General features: G+C 43.1%; 1 protein-coding gene across 1 annotated transcript; it reads left to right on the top strand.

The window, feature by feature from the left end:
* On the top strand, positions 1–17762 carry ggt1a (gamma-glutamyltransferase 1a). Its single transcript, XM_037536286.1, has 12 exons — positions 1–173; positions 1744–1874; positions 3310–3399; positions 4947–5139; positions 6932–7092; positions 10240–10389; positions 11208–11344; positions 11994–12181; positions 12314–12441; positions 13529–13641; positions 13847–13960; positions 17616–17762. Exons 1-12 carry the CDS (start codon positions 1–3, stop codon positions 17760–17762), a joined length of 1725 nt encoding a protein of 574 aa, XP_037392183.1.
* The last annotated feature ends 5842 nt before the right edge of the window (positions 17763–23604 follow it).

Below are 23604 nucleotides of genomic sequence, written 5' to 3'. Positions count from 1 at the left end.
ATGGTCAAGAAGTCCCTTGTTGCTGGGCTGGTGCTCCTGCTGGTGGCTGCATTGGGCTTTTTCCTGGCTGTGTTCCTGGTTGTGGGCAACAAAAGACCCCCCAGCCCCTCCAACCATTTCTACTCCAAAGCGGCTGTAGCAGCTGACGCTGGGAAGTGCTCCGAGATCGGAAGGTAGGAGAACCAACTTTCTCAAAGTTTAAAAGTCAGATGTACGCAGTTCTCCTCCCTCAGGTTCAACGTCAGCCTATGGAGCTTTGGAGAAAGCACTTGTTTTTTGCTGCTCTCATATTCTTCAGTTCATATGCTTCAGTTATAGGACTTCATGACATATTATATGTTAATGATGCCAGTGAGCGCGAACCAGTGAGCTAACCAATCAGCTCTCAGTAGCAGTAGCTCTAACCAATCAGCTCTCAGTAGCAGTAACTCTAACCAATCAGCTCTCAGTAGCAGTAACTCTAACTAATCAGCTCTCAGTAGCAGTAACACTAACCAATCAGCTCTCAGTAGCAGTAACTCTAACCAATCAGCTCTCAGTAGCAGTAACACTAACCAATCAGCTCTCAGTAGCAGTAACGCTAACCAATCAGCTCTCAGTAGCAGCAACACTAACCAATCAGCTCTCAGTAGCAGTAACACTGACCAATCAGCTCTCAGTAGCAGTAACTCTAACCAATCAGCTCTCAGTAGCAGTAATGCTAACCAATCAGCTCTCAGTAGCAGTAATGCTAACCAATCAGCTCTCAGTAGCAGTAACACTAACCAATCAGCACTCAGTAGCAGTAACACTAACCAATCAGCTCTCAGTAGCAGTAACACTAACCAATCAGCTCTCAGTAGCAGTAACGCTAACCAATCAGCTCTCAGTAGCAGTAACACTAACCAATCAGCACTCAGTAGCAGTAACACTAACCAATCAGCTCTCAGTAGCAGTAACACTAACCAATCAGCTCTCAGTAGCAGTAACGCTAACCAATCATCTCTCAGTAGCAGTAACTCTAACCAATCAGCTCTCAGTAGCAGTAACACTAACCAATCAGCTCTCAGTAGCAGTAACTCTAACCAATCAGCTCTCAGTAGCAGTAACACTAACCAATCAGCTCTCAGTAGCAGTAACGCTAACCAATCAGCTCTCAGTATCAGTAACTCTAACCAATCAGCTCTCAGTAGCAGTAACACTAACCAATCAGCTCTCAGTAGCAGAAACACTAACCAATCAGCTCTCAGTAGCAGTAACACTAACCAATCAGCTCTCAGTAGCAGTAACGCTAACCAATCAGCATGAATGGTTAGAATCAAGCTTAATTGTTCGTTTTTAGCCATTTAACTCCTTCACCCCCTTCATTGTCGCCCTCTAGTGTCTTGCGATCATGTTTTTGATATAACGGGAGAAATAGGAAGTAGCCAGACTGCCCTTAAACCAGCTCTGAAGCAAACTAGACAGCAAACACATCTTGGTCGGTCACGTCCGTTTGGAGGAGGGCAGAATATTATGTTAATTTGATTCATTGTTGAACCATCACTTTAACGCACATATCATTATATCATATTTCACGTTCTCTGCGTCACACGCAAGACTCCGAGTGGTGCAGCCACACGTCGTACACATTTCAGGACACGTACACATCCCAATAGTCACCGCCTGTCTGGGCGGAATTACGGGCAGCTGTGTGAAACCATAATAACTGTAGTTATGTGCATGAGCTCCGTATTTACTGAATAAAGGTTTTTATGTTCTCAGGGACGTCCTGAAGCGTAATGGCTCTGCGGTCGATGCCTCGATAGCGGCTCTGCTGTGTGTGGGGCTGCTGAACGCTCACAGCATGGGTATCGGAGGAGGCGTTTTCTTCACCATATACAGCGCCGCCACAGGTGAGTCGGCGCTACAACAACCATCCCAACACCGCCTGCTGGTTAATGTACGTTTCCTGGGCACGTTTTTTTGCCTGCTACTTTAATTTAATCATATCTCTTCATCCTCTGAATCCATTCATTGCTGTATGCCAAGGCAAATCAGATCAAAATAATATAAACCTAAAATGAAATGCTGCTGTTCTCGAGTAGCAGTGTTTCTGGTACAGTGTAAACCATGGACAGTCTGAGATGATGTGATATGTAAAGCTTGAGCCAGAGCCTGATTCTGAAAATCAGGTGGAACAAGCCTATAGAGCTGCTCGACCTCTGCAGGCTAGCCTGGAGCAGGAGGTGAGGTGGAGGGTCTACTGTACTATATGCTTTATGTGTAATATTATATTGAGTATTATCCGTTATAACGGGTCGGCATGTCGTCTGTGATCCGTGCTCGGACGCAAGGCTAGTCTCCTGGTTCTGTTTATTCAGTTAATGAAGAGGGGTCCAAATATCCTTCAGAAGGCACACCAAGCTTACAGGTAAGCAGGCAGTCGTGGGCTGGAGCTTAGGGACCCAGCCCTGTGACCGGAAGGTTGCTGGTACGATCCCCTTGGCTGACGGTCCATGGCCCCAATAGGCGTTTTTCACGCCTATATAATGCGTGTCCTCCTTGGCTTGTTCCTCCCCCTCTATCTCCATCATATCCTGCTTCACCACCCCCTCCTCCTCGTTAGTAGAGTCTCCGAGGCGGGCCTTCACTCTGCTATACCCGGAGTCTCTTGCTCGTTGACTCCGGCTGAGACGACGTGGCCCCTTTTCAGCCACGTTTTTCCCTTCGGTGTAACGGAGCGCTGCGTACAATTACTCTGAATGTCGCCTCTCGCTCCTTTTAACTGTGAGTTCGTTCTGAGCTCAACATCAGGCGGAAATCAATGAAAACTCAGAAACAGGAATGATTTTACACAGAACTTCCCAAAGCCGAAATGTCGACCCCGGAAACAAGAGAAAGGCTTCTTGTTCCCCGGGCGCCATGGATAGGGCTGCCCACAGATCCGGGCAAGTGTGCTCACTGCCCGCTAGTGTGTGTGTTCACTAGTGTGCATGTATGTGGGCGTTTCACTGCACGGATGGGCTAAAGGCAGAGGTCTAATTCCACAGTGTGCAAAACACGTTTAGCTGATGGTTCTGAATTCAATTCAATAAGATTGTGTTACGGGATGATGTCATCTCGCAACAAAGAAAAGAGCTGGAATTTCAACAAGGCGTTTCAGGCAGCTGAGAAAAGTGAAAGGCTTGTATGCACAGCACACTAGAGGAAAGGAGAAAAAGTAGATCCCCTTTAAAGACAAACGTAGACCAAACGGATCAAATTTATATTCTTCAAAAAAAAAATCGGATTTGCGAATGCCGCGAGAGCTGCTGTCCGTCTGGTGTTATCATGTTATTTTTTTCTTAGGGAAGGTGGAGACGATCGATGCGAGGGAAACCGCTCCGATGAACGCCACGGAGGATATGTTCGGCAACAACACACAACTGTCTCGGAAAGGTATCGCACGACGTCCACAGACAGATCACGGCTCTCGGATGCGCACTTCACCCTGAAGCTTTTGGAACAGGAGAATGATCCGTCCTTATGAACGAGTTTCATACCAGGATGATTCTGTTCAGTCTGTTATATTTATAAACTGGTCATAGTGGCCACTTTATTGTGTCACTGGTGTGCAGTTAAAGACTCTATCTCATCTGCTGATGCACAATTGGTGTTGTCTGTCCTCTACCCCTTCATCAGTGGTCAGTTTCTGACCACAGAGCTTCTCGTGTCTGCATACTTGTGGGTGGGTGGTTCACGGTCAGCTTAGCAGTGTCACTGATGTGTTACAAAAGGCCAGCAACACTGCTGTGCCTGATACACTCGTACCAGCACCACACACACACACACACACCCTTCTCCATGTCGCTGCTGCGTCAAAAGTGGCAATTTTGAAAAATCGTATTAAAAGGACATGATGTGCTGGTCTGGTTGCTGCATCTGACTGACTGGTTGCGCCGCCTGACTTTTCAGACTAATTTCAAGTTAAACAGGCATCTGCGTAGATGCTTGCAGAAGCCTTTGTTGTTCAACTTGAGTTTACACTTGATTTGTTTCAAAGAAGTAACCGTTATTTTAATAATTCAATTTTTGGAATATTTTTCTAATATTTCCAGATTCCAGAGGTCAGAACACCTGACATGGTAAACTGAACCGTTCTAACCACGACTCAAACATCACATCCTTAGTAAATCTGTGCCCTTGGCATTGCGCCTTCAATGTCACCTGGGGTCTTCTTTATGGTGCAACATCCTAGCCCCTATTTATAAAAGCATGTCAAAATAAAAGTCCTTTGTTTTTGGTTGTGCTGCCTGACATTTGAGACAGACAGACAGACAGACAGACACATAGAAAGAACTTTATTGATCCCAGAGGGAAATTGCAGAAGACAATGGTTTTTCAGTGAGTTGAGCACTTTTAAAATTGTCTTATTTTGCAACACTGTTAAAGTTTTAAAACATAAAATCAAGCCGAATTATTTTATTTAGAATTTTTAATGATATTTCTTAATAGTGGACTTCATCAGAACACATGGTTGGACAGACATTTTTAGACTTTTGGAGGCAAAAATAAACTAAAATGAGTTTTAAATGGAGACACTGAAAACTGTTTCCCATAAAGAGGCATTGTTTAATAATTTGATATGTCATTCGTTTATTAAACAATTTTTTTGGAAAAATAATGGACATGGACACAAAAATTGCACATCAAGTCAATGATCTACACATATATTGTCTATTATCGCTGTCAGGGGGAAAAATTATTAATTATTTTCATGGAAATGAATGGAGAACTATTTATTCCAAGTCATTTTGGACCATTTCTATTAGTGCGTTACTTTATTTTCCCTCCTTTTGGGCGACCCTGAAAGTAAAGGCTTCTCATAAAGTGGCCAGTAAATGTAGCTACGCTGGCAGTTTTATTACCGAAGGTTTTAAGTAAGTAGACATTTCCTGGCCGACTAACTTGACCAGTTGTTGTTTCTGCTCTGTGTGAATGGACAGGGGGTTTGTCCATTGCTATTCCCGGAGAGATCCGTGGCTATGAGATGGCTCACCGTCGGCACGGTCGTCTGCCCTGGAAGGAGCTGTTTGAGCCCAGCATCGAACTGGCACGCAAAGGCTTTCCGATCGGCAGGGCGCTCGCCAATGCCATCGAGAAAAACAAGGAGTCCATTCAGGGTGACGTGGCGCTGTGGTAAGAGCCCGATTTGCCGTAAACACATCATCATCATACCTTCGTAGTGCCAGGTACCAGGAGGTTTTACTGAACTGGGAAAATCTGCTTTTAGTCACAGGACCAGCTGGAATCCACTACAGGACACACTAAAACTCATTTTAACCTTTTAATATCGAGCCACCTTCAATCTTATTTATTCATAACTTTTATTTTTTGTTTTAGTTCTTTATTTCTTTTATTTATTTATTTATTTATTCTCTCATTTTATTTGTAGTAGTTTTGTATCATTACTTTTTAATTTGTATTATTGTATTATTATTTTATTAATCTCTCATCTTCTTTTGATCTTAATCTCTTATCATTTAAACCTCAAGTTCTATTTTTATCTACTTTTATTTTTTATTCACTGTTATTTTAAATTTTCTTTTAATTTAAAACGATTAAATGTAGTTATTATTTTCTTTGTCATGTCAGTCCCTGTTTTTGTAACTGCTCGGCTACATTGAAAATGAGGGTTGCCCTCGATGTACTCCCGAGTCAAAATAAAGGTTGATTGACCGATTGATTTGATATAAACAGCGATTAAGATGACGTGTGATTTGTAGACACTGCATTAAACAGTGTTTCCCACAGGACGTTGTGTGACTATGGTGGGTGCACCTCGCTCTGACCCTTGAGGGAGGTCTGGGGAAGACCCTTAGATTAATCATGACCACACTGGCCGTTTGGGGGTGAATGATGATAACGTAGCAAAAAGGTTGCGCCTACAAATCATGGTGAAGGAGTTCAGCAGGTCACAAATGGTCAAAACGAAAAAGCAGCTGGACAAACGCAGCAGAAGCATTCGGCTTATAGCAGCAGCAGTACCTTCAACTGGATTAGTTAAGACCACAAACAGCCCGTAATGTCACTTCAGCATAGCGCTTGCAGCAGGTGTTGAATGCCTTTAAGCTTCTGTTTGTGTGATCTCTCTAATTAGATGGAGATACTCGGATAATCTGATCTATAAAGTCAGTCTGCGTGATATTTTTAATCAAGCTGCATGTTTTTTAATGCTGAATCGCCAGACGTCGATGTTTAACCCCTTTCCGCAGTTCTTCTATTGGTCATTTCAGGGAAAATTGAGTCTTTGTTTTATTCTATACTTTTAGTAATTTCATCAAATGAAATAGCTCAATTCAAAATCTCCTACAGCAAAAAAACACACGAATTTCACTTTTGGATACACACATGTGGAATTTGCACACGTTTTTCCACTCACAGGAAAAAGTCGGAATTTTAAAGAAATGTGATCACATGAAAGAAACGTGATCACATGAAAGAAACGTGATCACTTGCTGTTTCATGTCATGGGATCACACATTCTTCAGAAGCATTAAAATATGAGACTTCTCTGTAAGCCCTGTAATTACAGCTGAGCTAAAATATTCCTAACATTTGTCATTTAATTAGAAACGTTCGATCCGAGGCTGAACTGAGGGACGTTTGAAACAGGTTGGAATTGCATTTAACTACAAAAGATTCAAAACTACCATTTTTAATTCCGCTGTAAAAGCTTCACCTGAAAGCCTTTGATGTACATCTAGCGGGCAAGTAAACACTAGAGAGCTGCAAGCGCCCACTTATTTTCTGACTTCAAACAGTTAAAGTGGCGTGAACGCTTTGATGTGGGAGATTAGGAAGCTCTGGGCCGAGAAATTCCCAGTTCCCACTTGCCACAAGCACATCGTTATTCCCAAAAGAACATAGACTATGTGTGATATGCGATAATGTAATTCTAATCACGTGCTTCCTCTTTCTTGTCTTTCAGTGAAGTATTTTGTGACTCAAGCAAGAACATCCTGAAGGAGAACGACATCATCCGGTTCCCCAGACTAGCAGACACGTATGAGAGGATAGCCGAGGAAGGGCCTGATGTTTTTTACAATGGCTCCATGGCACAGACCATAGTGGACGACATCCAAGCTGCAGGTCAGTTCATGTTCCTGAGGTTTCGTTCTGTTTGTAAGTAGTGAGTTCCTTTTTTAATGTTTGCAACATAGCAGGTTGTTGCTTGTGTTATTGGAGAATCAGGGATGCAGCAAGGCGCTTTCAGTTGGGGGTGCTGATATTTTAGAGAGTTTACAGTGGTGCTTGAAAGTCTAGAATTTTCTACATTTCTGCAAAAAAGACTAAGACTTAATCGGATTTTATACAAGTCATAATAGTAGATAAAGAGAATTAAACAAATGAGACAGAACAATAGTTATGTTCCAGAAAGGAAAACACGGCATTCTAGCGTGCAAACCTTATCCCGTCTGTGAAACATGGTGGTGGTAGTATCAGGGTTTGGGCCTGTTTTGCTGCAGCTGGACCAGGAAAGCTTGTCATCATTGATGGAAAAATGAACTCAGATTGAATTATATCAGCGAATTCTAAAGGAAAATGTCAGGACATCTGTCTGTGAGCTGGAACTCAAGAGAACGTGGGTTCTACCAAAGAATCATTAAAGAAGAATAAAGTTTTGAAAGAAATGCTGTGGAAGGACGTCTGGTGACTCTAGCAGCTCTGGTGGCTCCCATGTGGTGATTTAGGCAGACGTCGCTCAGGGGCTGAAATAAAGGCAGAGAGAGACAGACAGAGCGAGAGAGAGAGACAGAGACAAAGAGAGTGCGAGAGAGAGAGACAGAGACAGTGAGAGAGAGAGAGAGACAGAGAGAGAGAGAGAGACAACAAGAGAGAGAGACAGAGACAAAGAGAGTGCGAGAGTGAGAGAGACAACGAGAGAGAGAGAGAGAGAGAGAGAGAAACAGAGACAGACAGAGCGAGAGAGAGAGACAGAGACAGACAGAGAGAGAGAGAGAGACAGAGACAGACAGAGAGAGAGAAACAGAGACAGACAGAGCGAGAGAGAGAGACAGAGACAGACAGAGAGAGAGAGAGAGACAGAGACAGACAGAGAGAGAGAGAGACACAGAGACAGTGAGAGAGAGAGAGAGAGAGAGACAGAGAGAGAGAGAGAGACAGCAAGAGAGAGAGACAGAGACAAAGAGAGTGCGAGAGTGAGAGAGACAACGAGAGAGAGAGAGAGAGAGAGAGAGAGAGAAACAGAGACAGACAGAGCGAGAGAGAGAAACAGAGACAGACAGAGCGAGAGAGAGAGACAGAGACAGACAGAGAGAGAGAGAGAGACAGAGTGAGAGAGAGAGACAGACAGAGTGAGAGAGAGAGAGACAGAGAGAGAGAGAGAGAGAGAGAGAGACAGAGAGAGAGAGAGAAACTGATTGACAGGACCGTTTATGGAGAGATATTAGAGAGTAATAGTAAAAACAACTGAAATGATCAAAATGTTTATGCAAGCAGGAAAGATGTAAGTCTAGCTTTAAATGTAGAGAGTGTGTCTGAGTCCTGAACAGAGGTTGGGAGCCAGTGTTGTGAAAAACGACTCTCTGGCTCATGGAGTGGAAGTAGATCTTTAATCTTGCCATGGAAGAGACCCAGTAGATGGGATTTTGCAGAAACAGGGATTGTTTCAATAGAGCGCTCTGTCCATTTCTGCCACAGGTTCTTGTGCCTTGGCAACGATGCCCCCCAGGACCCTTGGAACGGTCATAAAAGTCCAAAGTCTGTGTTCTCGTACAACTGGATACTGCAGTAAACAGTACAGGGTTGGCTCTCTCAGGGACTCAGATCCTGTTGTAAATACCTCAGTATCATAAACTTAGTGTTCTGTCCCAGAAGGCCAGATCCTGTCGTAAAGGTAATTTGTTGTTATTGTTCAAACAGCCGTGGGCATGGGGACAGTTGTGGGCATGGGGACAGTCGTGGGCATGGGGACAGTTGTGAGAGAGAGAGTGACAGAAAGAGAGAGTGACAGAGAGAGATAGAGAGCGACAGAGAGAGGGACAGAGAGAGAGAGAGAGAGAGAAAGTGACAGAAAGAGAGAGTGACAGAGAGAGAGCGAGAGAGAGAGAGTGACAGAGAGAGAGAGAGAGCGACAGAGAGAAAGAGAGAGTGACAGAGAGAGATAGAGAGCGACAGAGAGAGAGAGAGAGAGCGACAGAGAGAGAGAGAGAGCGACAGAGAGAGCGACAGAGAGAGAGAGAGAGGGACAGAGAGAGAGGGACAGAGAGAGGGGGACAGAGAGAGGGACAGAGAGACAGAGAGAAAGGGACAGAGAGACAGAGAGAGAGGGACAGAGAGAGAGGGACAGAGAGAGGGGGACAGAGAGAGAGAGGGACAGAGAGAGAGAGGGACAGAGAGAGAGAGAGGGACAGAGAGACAGAGAGAGAGAGAGGGACAGAGAGAGAGAGGGACAGAGAGAGGGACAGAGAGAGAGGGACAGAGAGAGGGGGACAGAGAGAGGGACAGAGAGACATAGAGAGAGGGACAGAGAGACAGAGAGAGAGGGACAGAGAGAGGGGGACAGAGGGACAGAGAGAGAGGGACAGAGAGAGAGAGAGGGACAGAGAGACAGAGAGAGAGAGAGGGACAGAGAGAGGGACAGAGAGACAGAGAGACAGAGAGAGGGACAGAGAGAGAGGGACAGAGAGAGGGGGACAGAGAGAGGGACAGAGAGACAGAGAGAGAGGGACAGAGAGAGGGGGACAGAGAGACAGAGAGAGAGAGGGACAGAGAGAGAGGGACAGAGTGAGAGAGGGGGACAGAGAGAGAGAGACAGAGAGAGAGAGGGACAGAGAGAGAGGGACAGAGAGAGAGATGGACAGAGAGAGGGGGACAGAGAGAGGGACAGAGAGACAGAGAGAGGGGGACAGAGAGAGAGAGAGAGAGACAGAGAGAGGGACAGAGAGACAGAGAGAGAGACAGAGAGAGGGGGACAGAGAGAGGGACAGAGAGACAGAGACAACACTGACAGTCCGACTTTCTGAAACTCTGTATAAAATCGGTGCTCAGGTACAAACTCGGCTCTATATCAAGCGCCCTGGGGTCTCTACTGTGCTCAGGTTATTATAGAGTTCAGTACGTTTTATTATTTATAAATCAGGGGTGCTGCATCACCCTCAGCACGCCCACTTCCCTGCCTAGCATAATGCCAATCAACAAAACTGCAGCACTGATGCTGTTCGCCAACCCTGATCACAGTGTGCTCGACTGAACGTGATGTTTCGGGACATACAGGTGGCATCATAACGCTTGAAGACCTGCTGGAGTATCAGCCAGTGCTGAATGAAAGTCCACTGAGGCTGAATGTTGGGGAATACACAGTGCACGTCCCTGACGCCCCATCCAGCGGTCCTGTGCTAGCGCTTATACTCAACATTGTGGACGGTGAGTCTGTTTTTCACTTGTTTATTTATGGATTTAATGGGAAGGTTGTATTCCGAGCGCCTCAGAGGAAGGCAGTCGGCCTTTATCAAAGAGTTCAAGTATTACACCCTCACATCATCTCAGCCATTATGCTATTGGGGCAAATTCACTAGCCACTCATCTCTCATTAGCTTCATTAGCTGGGGGATTTAGAGATCACACACCAGGACTCACGAGTGTCTTGCCAAGATGGAATTAAGAGGAGTGTTGAGCCTTGACCTTCTAGTCATTATGCAGTGATCTACAAACCATTCTTCATTACACAACTCCCTCAAAATCCCTAAAGTGTGTAAGCCCAGCTGGCAAGAAAACATCTTAGGAATTCCCACAGTGCCTTCACAAGGAGCTGTGCTGCGGCAGGCGATGGTGTAGGGGTCAGCTGTATGACTCGTGATGAGATGGAATGGAAAGAGCAGCTCTACGGATTCAGGAAGGGTTTGAACTGGATTTCTGAGCTGGATCATCACGAAGATACAGAGACAGATCATTTGATGCACAGACAAGTTTGTGGACCCCAGAGGGTTAAAGAACATTGACTAACTGCATGTTTCATTACAAGTAGAGTCCTGTTTAACTGTATTTAGTGCAGCAGAGTATGTGGAACATTGGGGGAAAAAAAAGTAGTAATAATTTCTCAAATGTGGTTCTGTTTTTTTTTTTTTGTTTCACTCTTATCAAACCTCAGAAAAGCCAAATATTGTGATATATATTGTGTACCATGAAAAGGTCTTTCTATTTTTGCCCTGAGACGGTACTCAAGTGCTAATGTGTCTTTACAGGTTACAATTTCTCAGACAGAAGTGTGTCGACGGCAGAAAGAAAGACGCTAACGTATCACCGCATTGTCGAAGCCTTCCGCTTTGCATATGCCAAGAGGAGCAGGCTGGGAGACCCACGCTACCTCAACATCACTGACGTGAGTCTGACAGCTTCAGCTGTGTTCAGAATGATGAGAGACTCTGAATCCTCTTGAAAATTTGTCAGGTGGGGCAAATATTGCATAACACTGAGCATAAATGGATTTTTAATACGTCCGCAAAACAACCTCTGACCCATTAAAGAAGGGCCTTGTGAATTCCAGGGTGGAGTTTTGGTCTCAGTAGTGGGGAGGACAGTTATCTTGGTCAAGTCCTTTAGGGATGCATGAAGAGAGATGGCACAGTTGTTCTGCTGATCGCTGGTGGTGAGCAAACACGCGCCCCACAGTGAGCTGGAAGCCGATGAATGATGTGGCAGCGATTTTGGGGTGTTATCTGGAATAACCAATCAGAATTCCAAAGAAGCACCGGCCACTCCGGCCACGCCTTTAAAGCCATGCATGCCTCGTGATAGTGGAGGGACGAAAACCGGACTGGGTGACATACACTTAATGCGTGAGGTTGAGATCAGGCCTTATTAAGCTGTGGTCAAGGTCTAATTATCTCATTCCCACACCTTATTAAGTTGTGGCCATGTATTAGGATCTTGTTCCCACACCTTACTAAGTCGTGGCCACACGTTACTTTTATTTACATGTCAGTTTCGAGATCTTTCTTGGCGTTTCTTATTTCTCTGTCCGTCTTCAGCTCATTCACAACATGACCTCAGACTACTTCGCCGACAACATTCGGAGCAAGATCACCGACGACACCACGCATCCGGACACCTACTATGAGCCCGAATACTTTGCCCCTGATAACCACGGGACGGCTCACCTGTCCGTCATCGCAGAGGACGGGAGCGCAGTGGCTGCTACCAGCACCATCAACCTATAGTAAGACAGGATGGGGGCAAGTTACATACTTGTATTGAGGAGCACGAGACACGGTGCAGTTATTATGTTCCAATATTGACTATTTTACTATTTTACTATTAAAACTTTTTTTTTTACTGCATCTTCCTGCAGTTTGGGCTCGAAGGTGATGTCACGCTCTACGGGCATCATCTTTAACGATGAGATGGATGATTTCAGCTCTCCATTCATCACCAATGGCTTTGGCATCCCTCCATCTCCCAACAACTTCATCCAGCCAGGTACCAGAGCTCATGCTTGTCCTCTAATTTGAGCAGAATATCAACGAATATACCGTTACAGACAGACAGATAGAAAGACAGACAGACAGACAGACAGACAGACAGACAGTTAGATAGATAGACAGACAGACAGACAGACAGACAGACAGACAGTTAGATAGATAGATAGACAGACAGACAGACAGACAGACAGACAGTTAGATAGATAGATAGATAGATAGATAGATAGATAGATAGATAGATAGATAGATAGATAGATAGATAGACAGACAGACAGACAGACAGACAGACAGATAGACAGACAGACAGATAGATAGACAGATAGATAGATAGACAGACAGACAGACAGACAGACAGACAGATACTTTATTGATCCCAAAGGAAATTTAGCAATAATAACAGCAAATAAACAGCAACCTATTCATTATCTCATCATTTGTTAATGACTGGTCAACTATTAATTGGTACACATGCATTAATAAAAACGCTACTATTTGAATAATTAACCATTATTAACCAAGACTTACTGACATTACAACTCATTAATAATTATTTTGCTGGCATCAACTTCAAAATAGGCAAATCGTTTTTCAAAAAACAATCAAATTTTCAGTTTCAGCATTTGATTAGTTGTCTCTGAATCATTTTCAATTAAATATATTGTTTAAATGATTTGCACAAATTTAGTCTTAAAAGCACCTTTTTATTCTAAGGAGTAAAAACAGGCTGGTTGTGTAAAAATGAATTGCAGTAGTTCAGACAACCACACAAACATTTTAAATACATATCAGAGGAAAAATAAAGCATAAGAACAGTTTAGCATATGCACCCTTTAAGTGTATAATGAACAAATGTAAACATATGTTTTATTGTCTATTACACTTTGAATTTAACACATTTAAGAAAAGCATTTACTGTGCTTTAATTAGGTGTATGCCTATGTAAATTGGTAAAATTCAACTATTTATTGATGGAAATGTAACAATTACATAGTTAAAAATTATGAACAAACTTTTAGAATGTAAAAATGTACTCTTTATATATTATTATAAGTTTTGTGTGTTTTTTTTTTTTTTTTTTTGACCAGGTAAAAGGCCTCTGTCCTCCATGTGCCCAACTATAATTTTTGACAAACACAACAAAGTCAAAATGGTTGTTGGAGCTTCAGGTGGGACAAAGATCACCACGGCAACAGCTCTGGTAACCATCAACATTTCTAACTGAAACTGGTGCAGCTTTGTTTCTTATGAGGGTTCCTAATAATTAGCACAATTACTACAAGCAAATGTATGTAATTAAAGCAAGACATCTTCATACACAAGCAGCACAGTAGCACAACGCTTCTTGTGTAATGGATCTTTTACCCATCTGTCCTTCACTTCTTCTTCACTCCTATTCACTCCAGGTGATCCTAAACTCTCTTTTCTTTAACTACGACCTGAAGAAAGCCGTGACCGAACCTAGAGTTCACAATCAGCTCAGCCCCAACAAGACGGTCGTAGAGCAGAACATCGAAAAGGTGGGCCTGAAAATTTGACTCATTAACATTTACAGAGCAGCCGGGCAAACTGTCCATTCATCACTCTGACATCCTTCATAACTCATTTTAAACCTGCATCATCACTTTACTTCATTTTGCATGTAGTTAATGAATAATAAGCCTCAGGGACTCTCGAGTGCCTCTGATTTGATGCTCCCTCTATCGTTTAGTGTGATGCTCACTCTCTCTCTCTATCGCTCAGTGTGATGCTCACTCACTCCCTCTATCGTTCAGTGTGATGCTCACTCTCTCCCTCTATCGTTCAGTGTGATGCTCACTCTCTCCCTCTCGTTCAGTGTGATGCTCACTCTCTCCCTCTGTCGTTCAGTGTGATGCTCACTCTCTCCCTCTATCGTTCAGTGTGATGCTCACTCACTCGCTCTATCGTTCAGTGTGATGCTCACTCACTCCCTCTATCGTTCAGTGTGATGCTCACTCACTCCCTCTATCGTTCAGTGTGATGCTCACTCTCTCCCTCTATCATTCAGTGTGATGCTCACTCTCTCCCTCTCGTTCAGTGTGATGCTCACTCTCTCCCTCTGTCGTTCAGTGTGATGCTCACTCTCTCCCTCTATCGTTCAGTGTGATGCTCACTCACTCGCTCTATCGTTCAGTGTGATGCTCACTCACTCCCTCTATCGTTCAGTGTGATGCTCACTCACTCCCTCTATCGTTCAGTGTGATGCTCACTCTCTCCCTCTAACGTTTAGTGTGATGCTCACTCTCTCTCTCTATCGCTCAGTGTGATGCTCACTCACTCCCTCTATCGTTCAGTGTGATGCTCACTCTCTCCCTCTATCGTTCAGTGTGATGCTCACTCTCTCCCTCTCGTTCAGTGTGATGCTCACTCTCTCCCTCTGTCGTTCAGTGTGATGCTCACTCTCTCCCTCTATCGTTCAGTGTGATGCTCACTCACTTGCTCTATCGTTCAGTGTGATGCTCACTCACTCCCTCTGTCGTTCAGTGTGATGCTCACTCACTCCCTCTATTGTTCAGTGTGATGCTCACTCTCTCCCTCTAACGTTTAGTGTGATGCTCACTCTCTCTCTCTATCGCTCAGTGTGATGCTCACTCACTCCCTCTATCGTTCAGTGTGATGCTCACTCTCTCCCTCTATCGTTCAGTGTGATGCTCACTCTCTCCCTCTCGTTCAGTGTGATGCTCACTCTCTCCCTCTGTCGTTCAGTGTGATGCTCACTCTCTCCCTCTATCGTTCAGTGTGATGCTCACTCACTCGCTCTATCGTTCAGTGTGATGCTCACTCACTCCCTCTATCGTTCAGTGTGATGCTCACTCACTCCCTCTATCGTTCAGTGTGATGCTCACTCTCTCCCTCTATCGTTCAGTGTGATGCTCACTCTCTCCCTCTATCGTTCAGTGTGATGCTCACTCTCTCCCTCTATCGTTCAGTGTGATGCTCACTCACTCGCTCTATCGTTCAGTGTGATGCTCACTCACTCTCTCTATCATTCAGTGTGATGCTCACTCTCTCTCTATCGTTCAGTGTGATGCTCACTCTCTCTCTCTATCGTTCAGTGTGATGCTCACTCACTCCCTCTATCGTTCAGTGTGATGCTCACTCTCTCCCTCTATCGTTCAGTGTGATGCTCACTCTCTCCCTCTGTCGTTCAGTGTGATGCTCACTCACTCGCTCTATCGTTCAGTGTGATGCTCACTCACTCTCTCTATCATTCAGTGTGATGCTCACTCTCTCTCTATCGTTCAGTGTGATGCTCACTCTCTCTCTCTATCGTTCAGTGTGATGCTCACTCACTCCCTCTATCGTTCAGTGTGATGCTCACTCTCTCTCTCTATCGTTCAGTGTGATGCTCACTCTCTCCCTCTATCGTTCAGAGTGATGCTCACTCACTCTCTATCGTTCAGTGTGATGCTCACTCTCTCCCTCTATCGTTCAGTGTGATGCTCACTCACTCCCTCTATCGTTCAGTGTGATGCTCACTCTCTCCCTCTATCGTTCAGTGTGATGCTCACTCTCTCCCTCTATCATTCAGTGTGATGCTCACTCTGTCCCTCTGTCGTTCAGTGTGATGCTCACTCACTCCCTCTATCGTTCAGTGTGATGCTCACTCTGTCCCTCTATCGTTCAGTGTGATGCTCACTCACTCCCTCTATCGTTCAGTGTGATGCTCACTCTGTCCCTCTATCGTTCAGTGTGATGCTCACTCTGTCCCTCTGTCGTTCAGTGTGATGCTGACTCTGTCCCTCTATCGTTCAGTGTGATGCTCACTGTCCCTCTATCGTTCAGTGTGATGCTCACTCTCTCCCTCTGTCATTCAGTGTGATGCTCACTCACTCTCTCTATCGTTCAGTGTGATGCTCACTCTCTCTCTCTATCGTTCAGTGTGATGCTCACTCACTCGCTCTATCGTTCAGAGTGATGCTCACTCACTCTCTATCGTTCAGTGTGATGCTCACTCTCTCCCTCTATCGTTCAGTGTGATGGTCACTCACTCCCTCTATCGTTCAGTGTGATGCTCACTCTCTCCCTCTATCATTCAGTGTGATGCTCACTCACTCCCTCTATCGTTCAGTGTGATGCTCACTCACTCTCTCTATCGTTCAGTGTGATGCTCACTCTCTCCCTCTGTCGTTCAGTGTGATGCTCACTCTCTCCCTCTATCGTTCAGTGTGATGCTCACTCACTCCCTCTATCGTTCAGTGTGATGCTCACTCTCTCTCTCTATCGTTCAGTGTGATGCTCACTCACTCTCTATCGTTCAGTGTGATGCTCACTCACTCTCTATCGTTCAGTGTGATGCTCACTCTCTCCCTCTATCGTTGAGTGTGATGCTCACTCACTCTCTATCATTCAGTGTGAAGCTCACTCTCTCCCTCTGTCGTTCAGTGTGATGCCCACTCACTCTCTCTATCGTTCAGTGTGATGCTCACTCACTCTCTCTATCGTTCAGTGTGATGCTCACTCACTTCCTCTATCGTTCAGTGTGATGCTCACTCTCTCCCTCTATCGTTCAGTGTGATGCTCACTCACTCTCTCTATCGTTCAGTGTGATGCTCACTCTCTCCCTCTATCGTTCAGTGTGATGCTCACTCTCTCCCTCTATCGTTCAGTGTGATGCTCACTCACTCCCTCTATCGTTCAGTGTGATGCTCACTCACTCTCTCTATCGTTCAGTGTGATGCTCACTCTCTCCCTCTGTCGTTCAGTGTGATGCTCACTCACTCTCTATCGTTCAGTGTGATGCTCACTCTCTCCCTCTGTCGTTCAGTGTGATGCTCACTCTCTCCCTCTGTCGTTCAGTGTGATGCTCACTCTCTCCCTCTGTCGTTCAGTGTGATGCTCACTCTCTCCTTACATCATTAAATATAATGCTCTCTAGTTGTTTTCTCTTCCTTAAATGTTGATTGTGATGCTCTCCATTCTGTGTGATGCTCTCTGGTTGTTTCCTCTCCCTCCATCATTCTGTGTGATGCTCTCTGGTTGTTCTCTTCTTCCGTCATTCAGTGTGATGCTAGCCAGTGGCTAGTTTCCCTTAGTAAAGTGGAAAGTATATTATGCTGATAATAAATATACTCATTTATTTTCTCATTTACTAGCTAAACTTTCTGTACTCTTACCTCTAATGATTCACCAATCCATGTTAATGTCCTGCAGAGCGTCCTTGAAGGCTTAGCACAGAAAAATCACATAACTGAGTTCCTGAGGACTCCGGGTGCAGTGGTGCAGGCAGTCGTCCGGCAGGGTGACAAAATCTGTGCTGAGTCTGACCCCAGAAAAGGAGGCTATCCTGCAGGTTACTGACCCAAACTTATTTTGTATTTATTCCTCAATCCTCACTTGAGCTTCCATCTACAGCCAAGACAAAGGGACAGTCTGCCTTTTTAAGACAGTCTGCCTTTAGAGAAGAACCTTCCAGTCCGAAGATGGGTGAGACGGGGCTTCATTTTAAAATTATTTTGTATTTATTTTTCCTTTTTGATGGAAAAGAGGTGCTATTAGTGCCTACTTTCTTCCTGAATGGTTCAGCAGTAATTTTGGTGATTTTGGCCAAGGTGATATTATTATTTTGTGTGTTGAGAACAAGTGTGAGTGATGCCCTGTAAGTGTTTGTCCTGTGGTAGCATCCAGCCTGGAGGTTCCTGACTTTGGCGACCTTCACGGACACCGGATCTTGAACACAGCGCGCTCACTGACCTCTCTAAGAAAATAAGCTGTAACAAAATACAACAATTGAACCAAAGAGATTTCATCGTGTGGCATTGCCAACGCAATGTAAAGTCTTAATTGTTGTACATATAACGCACACTTAATGCAAAATTCAGGGGTGAAATGATGAAAGTTAGAAGCACATGACATTTCAGGAGCTAGATGCAAATCTCCATTAATGGACATCTTTTTGATGAGGTAATTAGCAGGCAAATATGTTTTATATTCAGGTCTGGAAAGGACTTAGAATGTAAAATACAGTGATGGTATTAAGTTTAACCAGGTTAAGTTTAGGTGGGTTAAACATTCAGTGTTGGTTTTGGTGTCAGATCAGTGTTGATATTGGCAAAATGTTGTCCTTGTACCTCATTTTCAAAGTATCTTCAAGGTTGATGGGTTGAAACTGGTAGATGTCAATGTCAACCAAAGCTGGTAACCCATACATCATGGAACTGTTATTGGAATAAGTTTTGTGTACAGCAGGCTCTGCATTTAAGCCCAAAACCCAATTGACTTCTCCAAGCCCCGCCCACAAAGGCGTTCTTTCAAAGCTACTATTCTGAAGTTGGAAAAGTTTTTTACACAGGTAAAAAAACTGTAGAACGGACTCGGTTTATATCACAATACCTACATTTAGAGCCGGTTATTCACTCAGTCTAATGAGAAACTGTAGAACGGACTCGGTTTATATCACAATACCTACATTTAGAGCCGGTTATTCAATCAGTCTAATGAGAAACTGTAGAACGGACTCGGTTTATATCACAATACCTACATTTAGAGCCGGTTATTCATTCAGTCTAATGAGAAACTGTAGAACGGACTCGGTTTATATCACAATACCTACATTTAGATCCGGTTATTCATTCAGTCTAATGAGAAACTGTAGAACGGACTCGGTTTATATCACAATACCTACATTTAGAGCCGTTTATTCATTCAGTCTAATGAGAAACTGTAGAACGGACTCGGTTTATATCACAATACCTACATTTAGAGCCGGTTATTCATTCAGCCTATTGAGAAACTGTAGAACGGACTCGGTTTATATCACAATACCTACATTTAGAGTCGGTTATTCATTCAGTCTAATGAGAAACTGTAGAACAGACTCGGTTTATATCACAATACCTACATTTAGAGTCGGTTATTCATTCAGTCTAATGAGAAACTGTAGAACGGACTCGGTTTATATCACAATACCTACATTTAGAGCCGGTTATTCATTCAGTCTAATGAGAAACTGTAGAACAGACTCAGTTTATATCACAATACCTACATTTAGAGCCGGTTATTCATTCAGTCTAATGAGAAACTGTAGAACAGACTCGGTTTATATCACAATACCTACATTTAGAGTCGGTTATTCATTCAGTCTAATGAGAAACTGTAGAACAGACTCGGTTTATATCACAATACCTACATTTAGAGTCGGTTATTCATTCAGTCTAATGAGAAACTGTAGAACAGACTCGGTTTATATCACAATACCTACATTTAGAGTCGGTTATTCATTCAGTCTAATGAGAAACTGTAGAACGGACTCGGTTTATATCACAATACCTACATTTAGAGTCGGTTATTCATTCAGTCTAATGAGAAACTGTAGAACAGACTCGGTTTATATCACAATACCTACATTTAGAGTCGGTTATTCATTTAGTCTAATGAGAAACTGTAGAACGGACTCGGTTTATATCACAATACCTACATTTAGAGTCGGTTATTCATTCAGTCTAATGAGAAACTGTAGAACGGACTCGGTTTATATCACAATACCTACATTTAGAGTCGGTTATTCATTCAGTCTAATGAGAAACTGTAGAACAGACTCGGTTTATATCACAATACCTACATTTAGAGTCGGTTATTCATTCAGCCTAATGAGAAACTGTAGAACGGACTCGGTTTATATCACAATACCTACATTTAGAGCCGGTTATTCATTCAGCCTAATGAGAAACTGTAGAACGGACTCGGTTTATATCACAATACCTACATTTAGAGTCGGTTATTCATTCAGTCTAATGAGAAACTGTAGAACGGACTCGGTTTATATCACAATACCTACATTTAGAGTCGGTTATTCATTCAGCCTAATGAGAAACTGTAGAACAGACTCGGTTTATATCACAATACCTACATTTAGAGTCGGTTATTCATTCAGTCTAATGAGAAACTGTAGAACGGACTCGGTTTATATCACAATACCTACATTTAGAGTCGGTTATTCATTCAGCCTAATGAGAAACTGTAGAACAGACTCGGTTTATATCACAATACCTACATTTAGAGCCGGTTATTCATTCAGCCTAATGAGAAACTGTAGAACGGACTCGGTTTATATCACAATACCTACATTTAGAGTCGGTTATTCATTCAGTCTAATGAGAAACTGTAGAACGGACTCGGTTTATATCACAATACCTACATTTAGAGTCGGTTATTCATTCAGCCTAATGAGAAACTGTAGAACAGACTCGGTTTATATCACAATACCTACATTTAGAGTCGGTTATTCATTCAGCCTAATGAGAAACTGTAGAACAGACTCGGTTTATATCACAATACCTACATTTAGAGTCGGTTATTCATTCAGTCTAATGAGAAACTGTAGAACGGACTCGGTTTATATCACAATACCTACATTTAGAGTCGGTTATTCATTCAGCCTAATGAGAAACTGTAGAACGGACTCGGTTTATATCACAATACCTACATTTAGAGTCGGTTATTCATTCAGCCTAATGAGAAACTGTAGAACGGACTCGGTTTATATCACAATACCTACATTTAGAGCCGGTTATTCATTCAGCCTAATGAATAACTGTAGAACAGACTCGGTTTATATCACAATACCTACATTTAGAGTCGGTTATTCATTCAGCCTAATGAGAAACTGTAGAACTGACTCGGTTTATATCACAATACCTACATTTAGAGTCGGTTATTCATTCAGTCTAATGAGAAACTGTAGAACAGACTCGGTTTATATCACAATACCTACATTTAGAGTCGGTTATTCATTCAGTCTAATGAGAAACTGTAGAACAGACTCGGTTTATATCACAATACCTACATTTAGAGTCGGTTATTCATTCAGTCTAATGAGAAACTGTAGAACGGACTCAGTTTATATCACAATACCTACATTTAGAGTCGGTTATTCATTCAGTCTAATGAGAAACTGTAGAACAGACTCGGTTTATATCACAATACCTACATTTAGAGTCGGTTATTCATTCAGTCTAATGAGAAACTGTAGAACGGACTCAGTTTATATCACAATACCTACATTTAGAGTCGGTTATTCATTCAGTCTAACGAGAAACTGTAGAACGGACTCGGTTTATATCACAATACCTACATTTAGAGCCGGTTATTCATTCAGTCTAATGAGAAACTGTAGAACGGACTCGGTTTATATCACAATACCTACATTTAGAGTCGGTTATTCATTCAGTCTAATGAGAAACTGTAGAACAGACTCGGTTTATATCACAATACCTACATTTAGAGTCGGTTATTCATTCAGCCTAATGAGAAACTGTAGAACGGACTCGGTTTATATCACAATACCTACATTTAGAGCCGGTTATTCATTCAGTCTAATGAGAAACTGTAGAACGGACTCGGTTTATATCACAATACCTACATTTAGAGCCGGTTATTCATTCAGTCTAATGAGAAACTGTAGAACAGACTCGGTTTATATCACAATACCTACATTTAGAGTCGGTTATTCATTCAGTCTAATGAGAAACTGTAGAACGGACTCAGTTTATATCACAATACCTACAAACTCACAACACTAATGGTGAAAGAGCACGTCTGTGGGCGGAGTCTGGACAGGCCGATTGTTGTAGTAAAGATTCTTCTTCGAGGGAAGTTTAAGAATCTAAGAACTCTGTTTTTTACGTGCCTTAAACGTATGAAAGTGCATGGCAGGTAAATAAACGGTCCTCAAGCTACTCAGTTACGCTTTCTCATAAAACATTCTGTCACGAAGCCTAAAGCGGTGTGAATTATGATGTGTCTGTTGTCGAAATGATGTTGGATGTTTATGTGTACAGTGCATCCTGAAAAATACATTTGCATATATTTTTTTAAACACACATCGTCCTGACACGTTGCCTGTTGCTATGCCGTAAACTTTTGTTTTGAAAGATTTTGTGTCTTTTCATTAAATCAAACACCGAAATATTGATGAGCTGCATTGTATTCGTTATTATTGCGCCTGCTGTGCACCCTGAATTCGGCCGCTGTGCTTTCGCTTTGGTCAATAACAATTCAATTTGTGGTTGGAAAGAGAAAAAAATGCCCCATGTAATTGACAGTTCTGATTAATAGTGTCTGTTTCAGTGAAACGAATAAAAGCTGAGAGCCCTGGAGCTCAGATTGAGCAGCGAGATGTGCTTCTACTGCCAGTTGACAAAATGAGCAGAATATTCCTGTACTACATTCTTCAATGCTTGTTTGTTGAGATTATAAATGACAGAATTTGCCAGTACTGTTCTAAACTTACAAGAAACTTTATTTATTTATTTAATTTCAAAACAGTGACTATGATTTGTTCATTTTTTTAGGGGATATTTGTGACCATATTAGATATAAGATAAGTCAAAGTGAAAAATACCGGAGTTTCCAAAACTGGAGATCAAAAACTGATTAAAATCTCCAGAGAAAATGTTCCTCCTAACAACCACCTGGAAGAGCTGGTCGACCCCAAAACTGCCCCCATCAGATAAACAGCACTGAAAGCTTTGATCTCTGAGAGAGAGGAGAAGATCAAGCTGCTTCAGATCAGAAAACATCCACAGGTGCTTCTGTCCATCCTTCCACTGTGAGGAGACCACTCAGCGATGTGGGTCTGAAAGGACGTGTAGCTGATCAAGAAGAACCTCACTGAGAAAAGGAGACGGACACACCAAACAAAGAAGCTGAACGATGGACTGACCGCCCCAGAGTCCAGACCTCAGCACCACTGAATGGTGGTTTGATCATCAACCAGCTTCTCAGACTGAGCTTTGGAGGCGTGTCTGCAGGTTCCTGTGAGGAAAGTGAGGATTCTGAGAAGAACGGAAGCTGGAATGAAGGCAGAGAGAGACTCACTGACCCTCACACAGCTGAAAGGAGATTTAGCTGTTGAAGCTTTCATGTAATTTAATGAAGGCATGTTAAAATACCACACTCTGAATATGAAATTAATATTACAGCTTGTTTACTATTGTGACACAACAGATTTAGAAACTGAAGAAGGATCCATGTGCAGGTTTTAATAGTAGAAGGGGCAATGCAAAACTCGTGGTCAAAAGGCATAGAAAATGGGTCAAAACCAGCAAATCCAGTTAAAAACCAAACATCCAAAAGTCCAGGCAGAGTCAGAAACACAAGACAGGTAGTTAATCCAAAGCGCTCAGTATGCAGACTTCACACT

This window comes from Pygocentrus nattereri, chromosome 29 (genome assembly GCF_015220715.1).
Source record: "Pygocentrus nattereri isolate fPygNat1 chromosome 29, fPygNat1.pri, whole genome shotgun sequence".
In the NCBI taxonomy this organism is placed as follows: domain Eukaryota; kingdom Metazoa; phylum Chordata; class Actinopteri; order Characiformes; family Serrasalmidae; genus Pygocentrus; species Pygocentrus nattereri.
The sequence above is the reverse complement of the archived record's forward strand: the minus strand, read 5'-3'. Positions and strand labels throughout refer to the sequence as shown.

Excerpts from the sequence above, each read along its gene's own strand:
- ggt1a (XM_037536286.1), top strand. The coding sequence starts at position 1 with ATGGTCAAGAAGTCCCTTGTTGCTGGGCTGGTGCTCCTGCTGGTGGCT. Across the intron at positions 7,093-10,239 it reads GGACGACATCCAAGCTGCAG|GTGGCATCATAACGCTTGAA; the intron begins GTCAGTTCATGT and ends CGGGACATACAG. Across the intron at positions 13,961-17,615 it reads TAGAGCAGAACATCGAAAAG|AGCGTCCTTGAAGGCTTAGC; the intron begins GTGGGCCTGAAA and ends AATGTCCTGCAG.